General features: G+C 41.6%; 1 protein-coding gene across 2 annotated transcripts in view; it reads left to right on the plus strand.

Annotated features, from left to right (window-relative positions):
* MED13L (mediator complex subunit 13L) overlaps positions 1 to 13,671 on the plus strand; it is a 212,344-nt gene that overhangs the window by 109,654 nt on the left and 89,019 nt on the right. The window contains exons 1-2 of one of the 2 annotated variants that reach the window (XM_069030807.1): positions 11,993 to 12,127; positions 12,246 to 12,330. Coding sequence is in view for 1 of the 2 variants with exons in the window: in XM_069030806.1 (XP_068886907.1) it covers positions 12,246 to 12,330 (85 nt within the window). In the remaining variant the exon portion in view is untranslated. Of the gene's footprint in view, positions 1 to 11,992; positions 12,128 to 12,245; positions 12,331 to 13,671 lie in introns of those variants that run through there. The other variant, XM_069030806.1, reaches the window with a different exon arrangement.

Genomic DNA, 13,671 nt, shown 5'->3' on the forward strand with positions numbered 1-13,671 from the left:
CTGATGCACCAGTGCAGCTGCCATGGACTCAGTGGAATGGTGCCATCATCAAGAAATGCAGCTGGTGAGAGGGACTGGGCTAAACTGGGAGGGGGACTGTTCACTGGGTGCTTTATTGGAGCTGGAGCTCTCAGAAGCACATGAATTAAACAGGTTAAGGTGAGAAGGTTGAACATCTCCCAGACTAGTAAACCTGCAGTTACAGAACACCTTTTTTTAAAAGATGGCAAGAAACTTTTTTTTGTTTTGTATTTGTTCAGCTATTCAGTGGCCTTTTGAGTCTTGGAGATACCAGAATGGTGAGCATGTCTCTTGATGTTGTATTCCTCCTCCCCCAAATGCGTGGGGGCATAGGAACAAAAAGTATTTAATGAATTATGATGGAGAGTTAAGTGGTGAGAGACTTGGAGGAACCGGTTAAGACTCCTGATTAGGTGGAATGCAGAAGTGGAAGCCACAGACAAGACCAGGGAAGATTCTCTTGGGTTTTTGAAGATGGGATCTGTTCTGTTGTCTGACCTGTGGGAGTTGGGATGCTGGATTTGAATGGAAGGGTGTGGATCTAGCCCATTCCACGTGCAGTTCAAGGGAGTTTGGAAAGGGGAGGAACACCTGACCACTGTGAGTGGATGAGTTCCTCACTGTTGGATGGTGGACTTAGAAGTGCCACAAGACCCCAGAAATGCAAGGCCAGGTGTGAGGCTTTTTTCCCTGTTGGAGCTGCCACAGGAAATGCTCAGGAGCTGAGGAGTGCCTGGGTTTCCTGGCACCGTGGTCTGGAGGGGGTCAGCCAGCACCAGGATTCTCCTTGGCCAAGTGCTGCTCCACCTCTGGGTGCCTGTTTGGTGACAGTGCAAGGGAGTGGGGATGTGTTTATCCCATTCTCATGCAGTTATTCCATGCAGGTCAGCAGCTCGGGGCAGGCAGAGGTGCCCATTCATTCCCCACTTGCTGTGTGTCTTTCGACTTAGTTAAATCCACTCTCAGCACAGCTAAACTGTTTGGGAAAAAGATTAAACCAGACAGTTTGACTAATTGAAAATGAGGGAAATCCTCTGTGACTGTGAACACTGGGTGTGCTTTGTACTGTATTCTGCTTTTCTCTAAGCTAAATAATTCTTTTCTCTGTGTGTACATCGACAGATAAAGTAGATTAACTTGTTGTAATCTTAGCTACTGTTTTAATAAGGCAAAGGAACATTTTGTTACTGTTGATTCCTGGAGTCCTTGGAGAGGAGGAACTTCAGGAATACTTGTTGGTAATAATTTTTAAGGGCAATCCACAACCCTGATTTTTCAAAAATTAAGTACTTGCCATGGCACATACGCCATGACTGGAATTGGTCAGTCAAAAAGTAGCTGGAATGAAAGGAAAAGCAGGGGCAAGGCAGATTGGCATTGCTGGGATGGTTGGCCACTGCCTGATAATTTAAAGTAGAGTTCAGAAACGGATGTTTCCAACAGAAATATGCATTTTGAACCGTGGTGAAAAGCTGAATTGATGAAGTGCTGCTCCATCTGTTGCTGAGGAGATCCCACTGTGCAGGTAACAGTCCAGTAAGAAATTCAATAGGGAATTTGGAATCTTTTAGGAAGCACTTACACAGAGAAGCATTCAACAACACTAAATTAAAATACACATTTGTGTGTCTCTTTTCTCTTTGTGATTTGTACAACAGTTGCTCCTTCTTAAATATGCTTGGTTAGATGAGTTCTTATTCTTCTCCTGCTTCTAAGCCCTTTCATTTTGTTTCTGCAATGAAGATGTAACAATTTATGACATCACATTAATATCCATGGCAACAGCCTGTAAAGTGAACAACATATTGCATTTGCATTGCAGAACCAGCAGTGAGGGAGACGGCTCCTGCTGAAATATGGATATGGGAAAGAACTCCAGCAGTGAGCACAGGGGATGCCTGGGAAGGGGAATTCTTTTGTAGTGGTCAAATGTGGTCAGTTGGCTCAAATTTTATGAAAGTGATCTTTAGAAGGAGTCCCAAGTAGAGAGGAGTCAGAAGATGCAGCGCTTTTTGATTGAATAGAAAGTTAAATCACAACTTTCTATTCCTGGGTGTTCCTCGGGGAGCCTGCTCATCCCCAAGGGAATCCTGCTCACTTGGGTTCTTGTTTGCAGTAACTCTCATAGGAGAGATTCTTACAGGAGAGATCTTACAGAGCAGGACTGGCTTCAAATTAATAATTACTACATATATGTTCAGCCTTAAAGATGGTGAGAAAAGCTGAGTACTTGGGAGTCTCAGATAGTCTGTAAAATCTTGCAGCTTAGTTTATTACTGTGTGGAATTCCAAGGACTCCTCTATTTCAGAACAGCTCTCCAGTCCTCAGTAATTTGCTTTTTCTATCCCCAATGTCATGCTGTGTCTTCCTCATTACTTTTTTCTCCTGTAATACCTTCTGTTTATAAACAGGAGTAAATAAACATATTATAATAAATTAAAACATGCTGATAAAGAAATTGTTTTTCTGTCCCCATCTGAAAGAGCATCCGCAGTATTCCCTGCTTGGAAAGGCAGGAACGGGGAGGGAGAGGGGTTGTTTTCCTACACTGAGGTTTGGGTACCTGTTTGGGGTAAGTATCTGTTCAGCCCCTGGAAGTAAAGGACATCACGATTTTCAGGGATCTTCTGGAGCCTTTCCCAAGGGATCACACATTTGATCCCAGCTGCTTTGACCAGATACTGTTTCTCAAGGAAGTTCTCTGCTTTCAAAGCTGTTTCATATGGACGGTTTTATTTTAAAAGGAGCACTTAAACTGTCCCTACTCCAAACCTGCTCTCCTCTAATATGTTTATTACTGCATGTGGTCGGTTTTTTCCCCTGAAGTTTTATTTTTAGCCTGTGTGATCTGGGATCCTTTTCTTAATCGAAAAAGCAGCCCCTGGGTGACGGGCCCAGACCGGGTCCCAGCCAGCTCCCTCTGCTGGCTTCCTCAGAGGACAAAAATAGATTTAAAAACCTGCTTAAAAACCTGCTTGACATTCTGCTGCCTCCAGCTCAGCCCCTTCGCTGGCAGAACTCAACACAAAACTGTTATTTCGCTTTTGCTTCTGTTCAAGTAGCAGCAAACTCCAGTAAACATTTGCTTACAGAAGAGCACAAAGTATTTTGGCATGTTTTGTGAGGAGTAAAGAACAAACAAAATGACAAAAATATGCTTGTTCTGTCTTTGAAGTCTGTTCTGCGTTTTTATTCTGTGCCTGTGGTTTTGGAAGGATCCTGGCCTCTCCAAAAAGACGAGGATATGAGGGAAAAGGTTCTCACAGGCACATTTATAAGAAGATATTTCATTTACTCTGTTCTTCATACCTAAACTTAAGATGCATTTTCAGGTTTTTTTATTTCCAAAAATTGTTGCAAAATGGAGAGTCTTTAAACTTTTCTCTTGAAAATATTTTTTTCAAAGTATTTTATTTACAAGCATCAAGTCTGACCACAACCATTTTTGCACTGATGTTATTGCTCAAGCCTCACCCTCTGTTTCTGAAGTATATAAACATTGTAAGCTTAAATTTATTTTCTATATGATAAAAATTACAAGCTGAAGGTCATGTCTGGTAAGACCTACAGGACCATGTCATGGTTTGGGTTGGACAGGACTTTTGCTTAACTTTGCTACTCAAAAAATCTGCCACTATTAAATTTGGGTTTGCCTGCTGCTAACTCTTACTTTCTATTTGTATTTTTGGTGACTGTTGGTTGGGGTTTGGGTTTTTTGTGTCCTTCAGCTTTTACCGCAGCAAGTTTTTAAGTAAACAGATGGAAAAGTCAATTTTGTTGTTTACTCCTGTGTAAAATAGAATTAATTCCAGCAGGGAGGTAGGAAAAAAAGTACTAAAATAAGCTTTAAAACATTCTTTTGAAAGGATGTATAACCTAGAAAAAAGATGTTTATTCACATCTTTTCATACTTTCAAACAGTAACATGAAGAGGATTTATCTAATATGTTCCATGTATAATGGAATTAGTGTAGTAGTTCACACTCACAACCTTTGGCTGTTTTGTGGGGGGCACATGATGTGTATTTAACGTGGGAAACTGCTCTAAAAATATTTCCTGCATCCCTTACTTAAATTCAGATCTTGTCTTCTCACATTTCAAGTAAGTTAAGGAAAAGAAGATTTTCTAATGAAATTTGTTATTTCTATAGCCATTAGGTTGGAAAAAAAAATGAAGAAAATAGGAGCCTGGGGTCTGCAAGTAGTGACACAGGACCAAAAGCAAGTGTGAACTGAGGAAAAATAAGCACAATTCTTAATTTTTATGCAGAAGGGTAAACTCAAATTTTAGCTGATGGAAACCCAAATATTGACTTGGTTAAATCAGCATACAGTTGAGATGGAAATACCACCAGTTTCTGTCCCCCAGAGCAGAGCCCGGCTGGGTGGAAGCAGAGCTCCGGGGGCCTGGGGAGACTGGGCACGTTACACCCGGGATTTCTCCATAAATGTCTCCTTGGATGTGTTGGAGATCTTGTCTTTCCTCCAGCTGTCGTCTGAACACACCAGTTAAAGGCTGTGTGGCCGCAGCACGCCGGGAAGCAGCGAGGAGCGCTGCCCGAGCTGCCTTGGTGCGGGATGAGGATGGGCACTCCCGGCCGCGCTGCCCTCCCCGCACGGCGGCCCCAGCGCGGCCACTGCGGCCGTGGCGTGACTCGTGTCCCCTCGGCCGGGCAAGCTCCCGGGATCGCCCCGCAGTGCCGCCAGAGCTCCCTGCGGGTGTGGGGATGGATCACCGGGAGGCACGGCGGGCGGGCGGCGTGGGAACGGCAACGGGAACGGGAACGGGAACGAGGGGATTGCAGGGTCTGAGTGGAACCGCCTGGCGGGAGCCGTGCGGGCGTTCCCAAGGCAGAGCCGTGTGGAAGGGCCGGGAGAGCTCAGCCCGGTGCCGCGCTCCGAACGGAGCTGTGCTCCAGCAGTGACGTCCTGCATACTTGGGAAGTGAGGGAAGACTCCGGGTTCCTTTCGCTTTCCAAGTAGGGATTAATACGGACGGCATTTTCCCTCGGAACAAGGCCTGTGTTACTCGGGGATGGCTGAAGTCGCTCTGGTGTCTCCGGAGAGACTCGCTGCGCTAGCACGTTCCGGTACCTCCAGCAGAGCTCTGGGAACAGGGAAGGCAGAGTCAGTGTCCCATCAGTGCCAGTAAACACCAGTTGTGTTTGGAGAGGAAAAATCCAAGTCCTCCTTCTCATCGCATTGTTGGTGCACAGGAAGGTCTCCCTGCTGCACATCCACTGCAGGAATTCGATTTTCTTTGAACCCGGAAAGATCAAACAGCAGAAGTGGGGCTGGCAGCCGATGTGTGGAATGAGGGTCACACTGGCTGCAAGGCCCGGGTGGTGACTGGAAATGGAAATGAGGAAAACTTGGGAGATTTGGAAGGGGAAAGAAGAGAGCAAATGAACTTTGGAGAGTACAGGTTGTTTCTAGGATTAGGAAAGCTTAGTAATACTTTAAAAAAATTGTATTTCCCTTCAAAGCTTTTTGGGTTGCTTTTATGTTCTTCTGACAAACTACCTTTAATGTCTTTATACCAAAGAGTTGAAGAGGTAATGGAAAATGAAAACTTCAGAAATGTGAGAGGAAATTCTAGAAACTCCCAGGAGTAAAGTTAAGAAAATACTTCTTTCGTAGTGGCATCCTTAGCCTGGAACATTTAAGGAAACAATGGTGAGAATGTCCCCAAACCTTTAGTGCCTTTTCACTATGGTCAGGTTATGCTTTTCATTTATAGGAAATACCTCTGCAAAGAAATATAAAGTGGCTTGGAAATCAGACTGCTTAACACAAACACATGGTGGGACGAATGAAGCAGCATAAATCAGGGATTGGGGGGATTTTCTGGCAGGCGAGAGCAGGTTTCCCATTGCAGACAACTTCCTGCTTTGCTTTGGGAAACTGTGTAAACCACATAAAATTGTGCCTTGTTTCTGTTCCTTTTACTCTTTCTGGTGATGGTAGAAAGCATTCGAAGCAAAAACCACACGGCAAGTCCATGGTTTGATTTGGAATCTCTCCTGTCTCGGGAGCTCTCTGCACAGCTCATCTGCATTCCTACAGAGAGAGCAGACTCGAGCTGTAATTGCACAGAAATGCTCGTTCTGATTTCATAGATAATAATTTTGGTTAACCAAGCTGCTGAGAAACCGTCCCTGTGAAGATTGGGCTGTGGTGTGCTCTGGTGAAAGGCAGGAGAGGCCGTGCAGGAGCACAGGAATGTGAGTGTGTGGGCCAGGGAGAGGATGTAACATATAATGTGTATTCTATAAAAAAACAACTCTGTACCTACCGGGATTGAGGAAGCGATAAAAGTAATACTTTAAGTAGTGCTAACACAATCTAAGTGCAGATAGTTACCTACCATCTGTTTTTCAATAAATAGCTATTATGCTAATTTCTGTTTCAATGCGCAACAATTAAAGCCTTGGAATATTCCTGTTATATTCAACAGCTGTTGCCTTTGAAGGTTTTATTTATCCTTCTGAAGTGCAACAATTTTAGTTTCATAGTCAACTCTCCTTGCAAGTGTTGGTTTTTATATCGAAAATTGCAGTGCGTTGAGATGCAAACTCGGGTCGTGCCTGAGCCGCAATCTCCAGCCATGGTCTCCATTAATATTCCGATTTTCCTGGAAGCTGTTAAGGATACCTTGGAAGGACGTGGATTGGAAACACTTCTGTGCAAGTCCAGTGAATATTCCCTCAGTTTGGAAATAGGAGAACACGAATGAATCATTCTGGGGAGCATTTCCACTGTTTTGGTTCATTTTGTGATGAGCTGACTTGGGGAAGGGAGCCAAGATGGATTTTCGGGCCTGTATGAGTGAGCAGCACAATTTCCCTATGATCATAACCAGCATGAGGAAATTAGATCTCTAAGTGGGTTGAATCTGATTTAGTAATAAGTCAATTTAATCACTAATGACTTCAAACGCAGATTTTACAAGGTGATCAATGGCAGTATAGCAATGATCGATCAATGGCGTTGTCTTTAATTGGATTTTTATGGGTATAATATAGTTTTTCAGAATTAATGTACCATTGCATTGTGTTGTTACTCTCTTAACTCAATTTTTTAGGAGAAATGATGCTTCAAAATGCTCGTTGGCTTTTGAAATATTGTTTTAAGGGCATGTTAATAAAAATACAGATGACAAATTAAATGCTTGCTTTTAGTAATTTTATGTCTGATTTTGTTGGAGTTGTTTAGCCATGTGTTTTTAAAACACAGAAAAAGCCCCACATCCTTCATATTTCATGGCAGCGAGGAGGCAAAATATCAAAGGCTGAGAAGGAGCATGTGCTGCTCTGCATGTGAATCCTGAGGAGCTGAGTAAGTCCCCGTCCTCAGCAGTTTGACATAGTAATCTTCCCTGGAAGTAATCTCCTTGTCCCATGTGTCCTGCTTTAATCTATCAGTATTTCTGCAGTGTGCAGCAAGAAATTGATTTTCAGTAATTTTAATGGCTGAATAACTGGTGCTGTCCCAGAGTGTTTTTTCATATTTGCAGTGGCCAATGTGGTGACTGAGGGCAGTGTTCTGGATAATGGGTTTCATTAGCTCTGATGCCTGAGGTAAAAAAGCAGTAGGTGGGAATAAAGCCTTGTTTTTGATGTCTAGACGTTCATTTCAGCTGTTGCTGCAATATGATACATTAAAAGGAAATATGTAACATAGCTCTGAGGAAATATGTATTCTTTGAAACTAATTCTGCTTTTAAACTGCACAAGGCAGTGTGACCTGAATTATTAAAATGTGGGTGGCTGGATTTCTTAAAGGTATAACTGTCTCTGCAGCGCCGACACAGCCTCGACTTGCCTCCTCTCCTTCCTTCCTACATTTCTTTTAAGTAAAATATGTCAGTTTGACCACTGAAGCAGAACAGAGATCTTATTATCTTTCCAGTATCTCTGCTGGGAGACCTAAAATTATTGAAGTATTTGCTTTGATATTTTGCTGTGACTTCTCTCCTTGAAATTTTTATAATGGATTTTTTTTTTTTTTTGAGAACATGGCTGGCTTAATAAAAATTGTTGGACACTTTGAAAGACCTTAATATCTCTGACTTGAAAATAAAAAAGACCCCAAGCCAACTAAGCTGCTCATTAAGTATCTTTAAATTATAAATTTCCCATGTAAGTCGAAATTATTGTAGTTGCCTTTCATTCATTTAACATCTGATCTGCAAGAATAAACATAAAAATCAGCACAAACGTTTTATTCATTTTTTCAACCTATGAAAACAAAATCACAACAAACGCCTAAAAACACCTTTGTATATGAAGGCTGTTGATTAATTCCCATTCTGTTTGAACACCAGCAGTGAGATTAACACCTCCATTGTAATCCATTGTAAGTGTCAAATACACTTTTTTCTTGTTTCAGATTTTCTGCTATTCTTGATAATTTTTTTTCTGATGATCCAGATCTTTAGAGACAGAATATTAATAGACTTAGTGGTTTATTTTGGGAGATGATTTAATTAAAAATAAAAAAACAAACAAAACATAACTAGAGGAAAGCAGTTGCTTCATTTGGCGAGAAATGATGTGCTGAAGTTCTCCCTCTGTTGCAGGGCAGTGAGAACGGGATGAGCTGCCTGTTGAAATAAAGCAAATGCCACTCCCAGGTGTCATCCTTGTCTGGGGTGCACAGAGGCTTGGATAGGGTAGTCAGTGCTTACAGAAATGTATATATACCCAGAGCTGTAGATACGTGTACATGAAGCTATCCCAGTGGAGGAGCAGTCACCTGGCAGAACCCTCTGGTGAGAAGGAGCTGGGGCTCCTGGAGGTCGCCCAGCCTGACACCTCCCCAGGATGGGATTGCTGCAAACAGGGATCAGACTGGCCATGGCTGTGTCTCCCCACGGCCTGGCAAGCAGTGACCCACGCTTTGTCCCCTCTGCTGTGCTGCCTCTCCAAACTCTTGTCCTCTGCTCTGACTTCCATGGAGGAAAATGAAGTTCATGCTCTGTTGTGCTTTCTCTTACTAAAACGTTCCGTCTTTCCGTGATTCTCCCCCTAGAAGCTCTCTGTTTTGGAAGATGGCTTTCACAGCTGTTGGTCAGTGTCACATTTGTTGCGTCTAAAGAGAAATATTTCAACTGAAGTACCAGAAACGCCTCCAGGACAGGCCAGAGGTGTTCCCATGTTTCGGAATTTGTGCAGCACCTGTGTTCTACTGGCTGTGCCTGGAAATGCTATCAGGAGCATGGGAAAGCTGAGGGGGGCTGGAGTTGAACGTGTTGAGTGTGAAAAGCATTAGAAATCGTCACGCAGACAGACAGAGATCAATAATTATTTCCTAGGCTTCAATTTGCTATAAGGAATTTAAAATACTCCTCAAAATCTAAAATCTAGTTAAACTGTAAGCGTCAGGAACTTTGGAATTTACAGGAATAGTCTAATTTTTAGTGTTTTGCCAAGCTTTTTTATTGGTCACCATATGCATCTTGAAGTTGCATCTTGCTCCAGTCATTTCAACACTTTTCTTTTGGAGTGGATCAGGAAGCCAGAGAGCAAAGAGGAAGTGAAATGCTGCACTTCTAATTTTTCCTCCTCATTTTTATGGCATCAGACATATGTACATGCTCTTAATTGTGAGATGTACTTTTTTAGTAGGATAAAGAAGCATTAGAGATAATTACAGTAAGTATAGTGCTTTAATATATCTGGGATTTAAAGGCATTATTTATTATAGGAAAGTGGTTATGGCAATGTCTTATGATATACTTAGAGTTAAATTTAATAGGGAAGTAATTTTATTTCCATTTCATATATCATTTATGTGAATTCCATGCACTAAGAAAGGCAGTTTGGAAAATTAGAATATTGAGGGTTGATACCACTCCAGACTTTCCCCTTTTCCCTGTCCCACTCCACTGCTGCTCCCCAGGCAGCCTGATCTCACGGCACACTTGACCCTCGGGACTTGGCTGTGAGGTTAACATTGCTTTTCCCTGCTTTTCCTAGGATTTTGGACACATTCCTCCCAGCCATTCCTTCTGCTGAGTGCAGGATAGGCATGGATGCAGCTGTGGTGATGGGTAGGGAGGGGGAGTGCTGGCAGTTTCCATTCCCTCATCCCATCCCTCCTGCTGGGATGTGGAGTGCTTTCATGTCTGGGATTGTGGAGGAATAACAGGCTGGGGTAGCCAGGGAAGCTGAGCAGGGAAAAAGAATATAGGTGATGTCCAGTCAAAAAAAAAAATTCGGGATTAAAATTATTCCAACTCTACAGAATATTACATTTAACAGTGTAAAGCAGCGTGATCTGATCTGAATTCTCCTAAAATGGCAACATTATACTTGGAGAAGATAGTTCTGAGAGATGATATAAGCTGTGACAGGGTCCCATTAGTCTGCTGTGTATATCTGGGAGTAGGTAGGGAGTTAGGACTGAGAACTTCAGAACTGGTGGTGGGAACCTTCCTGTAAAATCCTGGAATTGATTCTGGTCTCCCCTGTTTTGCATGACATTCCTAAAGCAGGGCAATACTGGCAGTATAGCCTAGGATAGAGTGAAACTGGAGAAGAGCTCACTGCTGTGTAAGAGTTAATTTATTTGGACTTATACAGGTTCTGTCAACTTCATGATGCTGTCCAAAAATTTCATTTTTTAATTTAAATACTGAATTTTCATGCAGCTGTGATCTCTCATAGTGTAATCTGTAACTTTTCATATATTTAAGGATTATGTCATTTTTAAGTGCAAGACTGTACCTGCCTTGCAGCTTCTGGGGCTTCAGTAGTTCTGAGCTGTTGAGAATTTATACATCGATAGTTCTGAGCATGCACGGGGGTTCTGAGTTCCTTAAGCACAGTGTTTTACCCGTGAAACCCGAGGCCATGCGGAGTTCTGTGCAGTAAATAGCCATGGCCCATTACATCCTCGGTGTCAGGGAGGGCTTGCAAGCATTAAAGGGCCTGCAGTGGTTTCAAAGGAAAAGCTCCTTGGCTGCTGCTTGTGCCCAGGGGCACGGCTCTGTGTCTCCATTCTCCCGGGAAGTCTTGTGCTGTCCGATAAGGTGATTTAGTTACTAAAACCTGGCTTTTCCATTCTGCACGAGGAGAGAGGCTCTGTTACCAACATTAGCATATCACAACATTGCACATGCAAAAAATGTGCGTTTTCTTGTCCGAGTCTGTGAGTTCCAGCTCCTGGAGAAGCAGCAGAACAGTGGCTCGAGGCTTTGAAGGCTGCTGGCAATATTAGTATTTTCCATGGAGCACAAACTCCTTAGAGCTCGCCTTTAAACGTGGTTGTAAACTACACTGAGATAATCATCTCTGCGATAGACGCGCTGCTGGGAGGTCTCGTCCTGCAAATTGGCCAAGGAGGGGTGTGAAGTATTCAGTGCTTAACGTGCAGTAGAATTTTATGTTTGCACTTCTAAAGATCTGCCGACTACTCCTGTGAAATTGAAATGGCAGAACTCAGACAATTAACAAATCCTTACTCGTTGAAAAAGTTGTTTTGTCATCTGTTTTCACTCTGCGTCTTTTAGCTGAGTAAGATTTAGAATCTGGTGCAGGCATACCAGAAATAGTGCTACTCCTGGTAGTTTTAGCACCCAAAAGCCATGAGTAAGGACAGAAGATATTTCTGAGGTTTGTCTGTCCTTCAGGTGACTAATTCAGGCTGCACTCTACTAGGAGAGATAATTAGACTTACTTTTTTAAACTCTAAAATCCCTGCAGTTCGGTACTGAGTGTACAGTTTTTATTTGGTATAAAATCTGCTGTGTATCGCTAAAAATGCAATAGTTCAAGTCAGTACGATGGAGGAATGGCACCTGAGTGTGACAGCGAGAGGTTCAGAAGAGTTGTTTCATGTTGTTTCAGTTATGTAAATTGATTTTACACCTTTAATGATTCACTTTGTTTCTTGATTGTCGGCATCTGTGGTTAAGTTTTAAAGGATCTCTCAGCAGTGGTGGCAAAGAATGATCGTGCATTCCTCACCCCTGTACTTGAATATTGAATGCTACAAACAAATGGATTTGCTTTTATGCTTTTGTGTTGGTTTTGGTTTTTTTTTTTAATTCAAAGGCTGCGTCTGCAGCAAGTAAAGATTAAAGCTACTTGGGCAATATAGGTATTAGCTGAAATAGTTTAATGAAACATGCTACTTTGAAAATTAAAGCTGTTGAAGATACGTTTTGGATAAATATATTTCCCTGTTCTGAGCATGTTGACATTTTATGTTTTTGTAGTGGTGGAAGAAGGATTCTGGGAGAATGGACTTTCCTATGAGTGTAGGACCCTGCTCTTCAAAGCGATTCATAATCTTCTGGAAAGGTAAGAAAAACTCCAGTGCTTTCAAATATTTCATTTTGATACTTAAAATCATACAGGATACCTATAGAGCATTTATATTATTATGGATCTTAAGGTACATTTTTTTTAGATTTAGACCTTGAGTCCAAGAGAACAGGATAGAGATGGATCTCTTGAGTCATTGACTGGTAATTTATCATAAAATGCTGTGCCAACTAATTAAACACTCATACAAGCAATAATGTTGGTACATATTTCTGCTCAGATTTTTGCTAAGGAGCTGTTTTAAAAGCCAAAAAAAGAGAAGTTTTCACATTCTCGAGGTGCTGAGAGAGGGTAATTGTAGCTGACCTTCAGTGCCTTGATGTAAAAGCTCTTAACTCTCTTTGCCCAATCATCCTGGTTTCGTGCAAGTTACAATTTGACTACATTTGTGCACACTGTTCAGGGTGAAGCTTAACAGTTCCTGGCTCTGATGAGACATATTACATATACATATACATTTATATATATAGATGACTTGACTGCAAAGCTATTACACTTACGGCTTTTTCTTCTTAATCCAGCTATCAACTCTTAAGATTACTGAAGATTATCTTGTTCTTAGATCTGGGACATGGCATCTTGGGCTATATAATTTTATTCTTTCTGTTTCTGCAGTTTTTCAGGCCATCGTCACCTTCCTGTATTACATCCTTGTTCTTCTTATAAATTTGGATATCTTCTCAGAATTAAATTGTCATTAGACTATTCCCACTTTCTCTGAGGTTCTAATAATAATAATAATAATAATAACAACATCAAAATAGAATGCACCTTTGTGTTGCAGTAATTTTGCACAATGCAGCCTTGGATATTTTTTCTTTCAGAAAATAAGCAAGTGGAAAACACTTTCATCTTGTCTCATTTGGTGTTCTGTTTGCTTTGATGTAGATTTACTGGTAATGAGGTTTGTATTATGTTCCTGAGGCTGTGTTTCCATAGGGTGACCGAGTTACCTGTGTGCATGTCCGCAGGTACAAGGATTAGTTGTTGTATTCCCTGTTTTCTATCCCATCAGTCTCTTTAGGGGATTTTTATAAATGTTGTAGGCTACTTAGAATGAATACAAGTATAAAAATTAAATTCCAAGTCTAGAATGTTCATTAGTTCTTTTGTAGCTTTATAGTATAAAAGGGAAAATTAATTTGATATGTGTTTATTAATCTGTGGTACCCATCCAGCTGACTTTTAAGTGTAAAGTGGCTAATTTTATTCTTTGGACCTCTTTAAACTTCTGAAATAAATTTAATTTTTTTTTTTTATATAACTTAATTGAAATCAGTTGGCAGAGTCAGCAGACTGTTCTGTCCAGCTGTGACT

This window comes from Aphelocoma coerulescens, chromosome 15 (assembly GCF_041296385.1).
Source record: "Aphelocoma coerulescens isolate FSJ_1873_10779 chromosome 15, UR_Acoe_1.0, whole genome shotgun sequence".
In the NCBI taxonomy this organism is placed as follows: domain Eukaryota; kingdom Metazoa; phylum Chordata; class Aves; order Passeriformes; family Corvidae; genus Aphelocoma; species Aphelocoma coerulescens.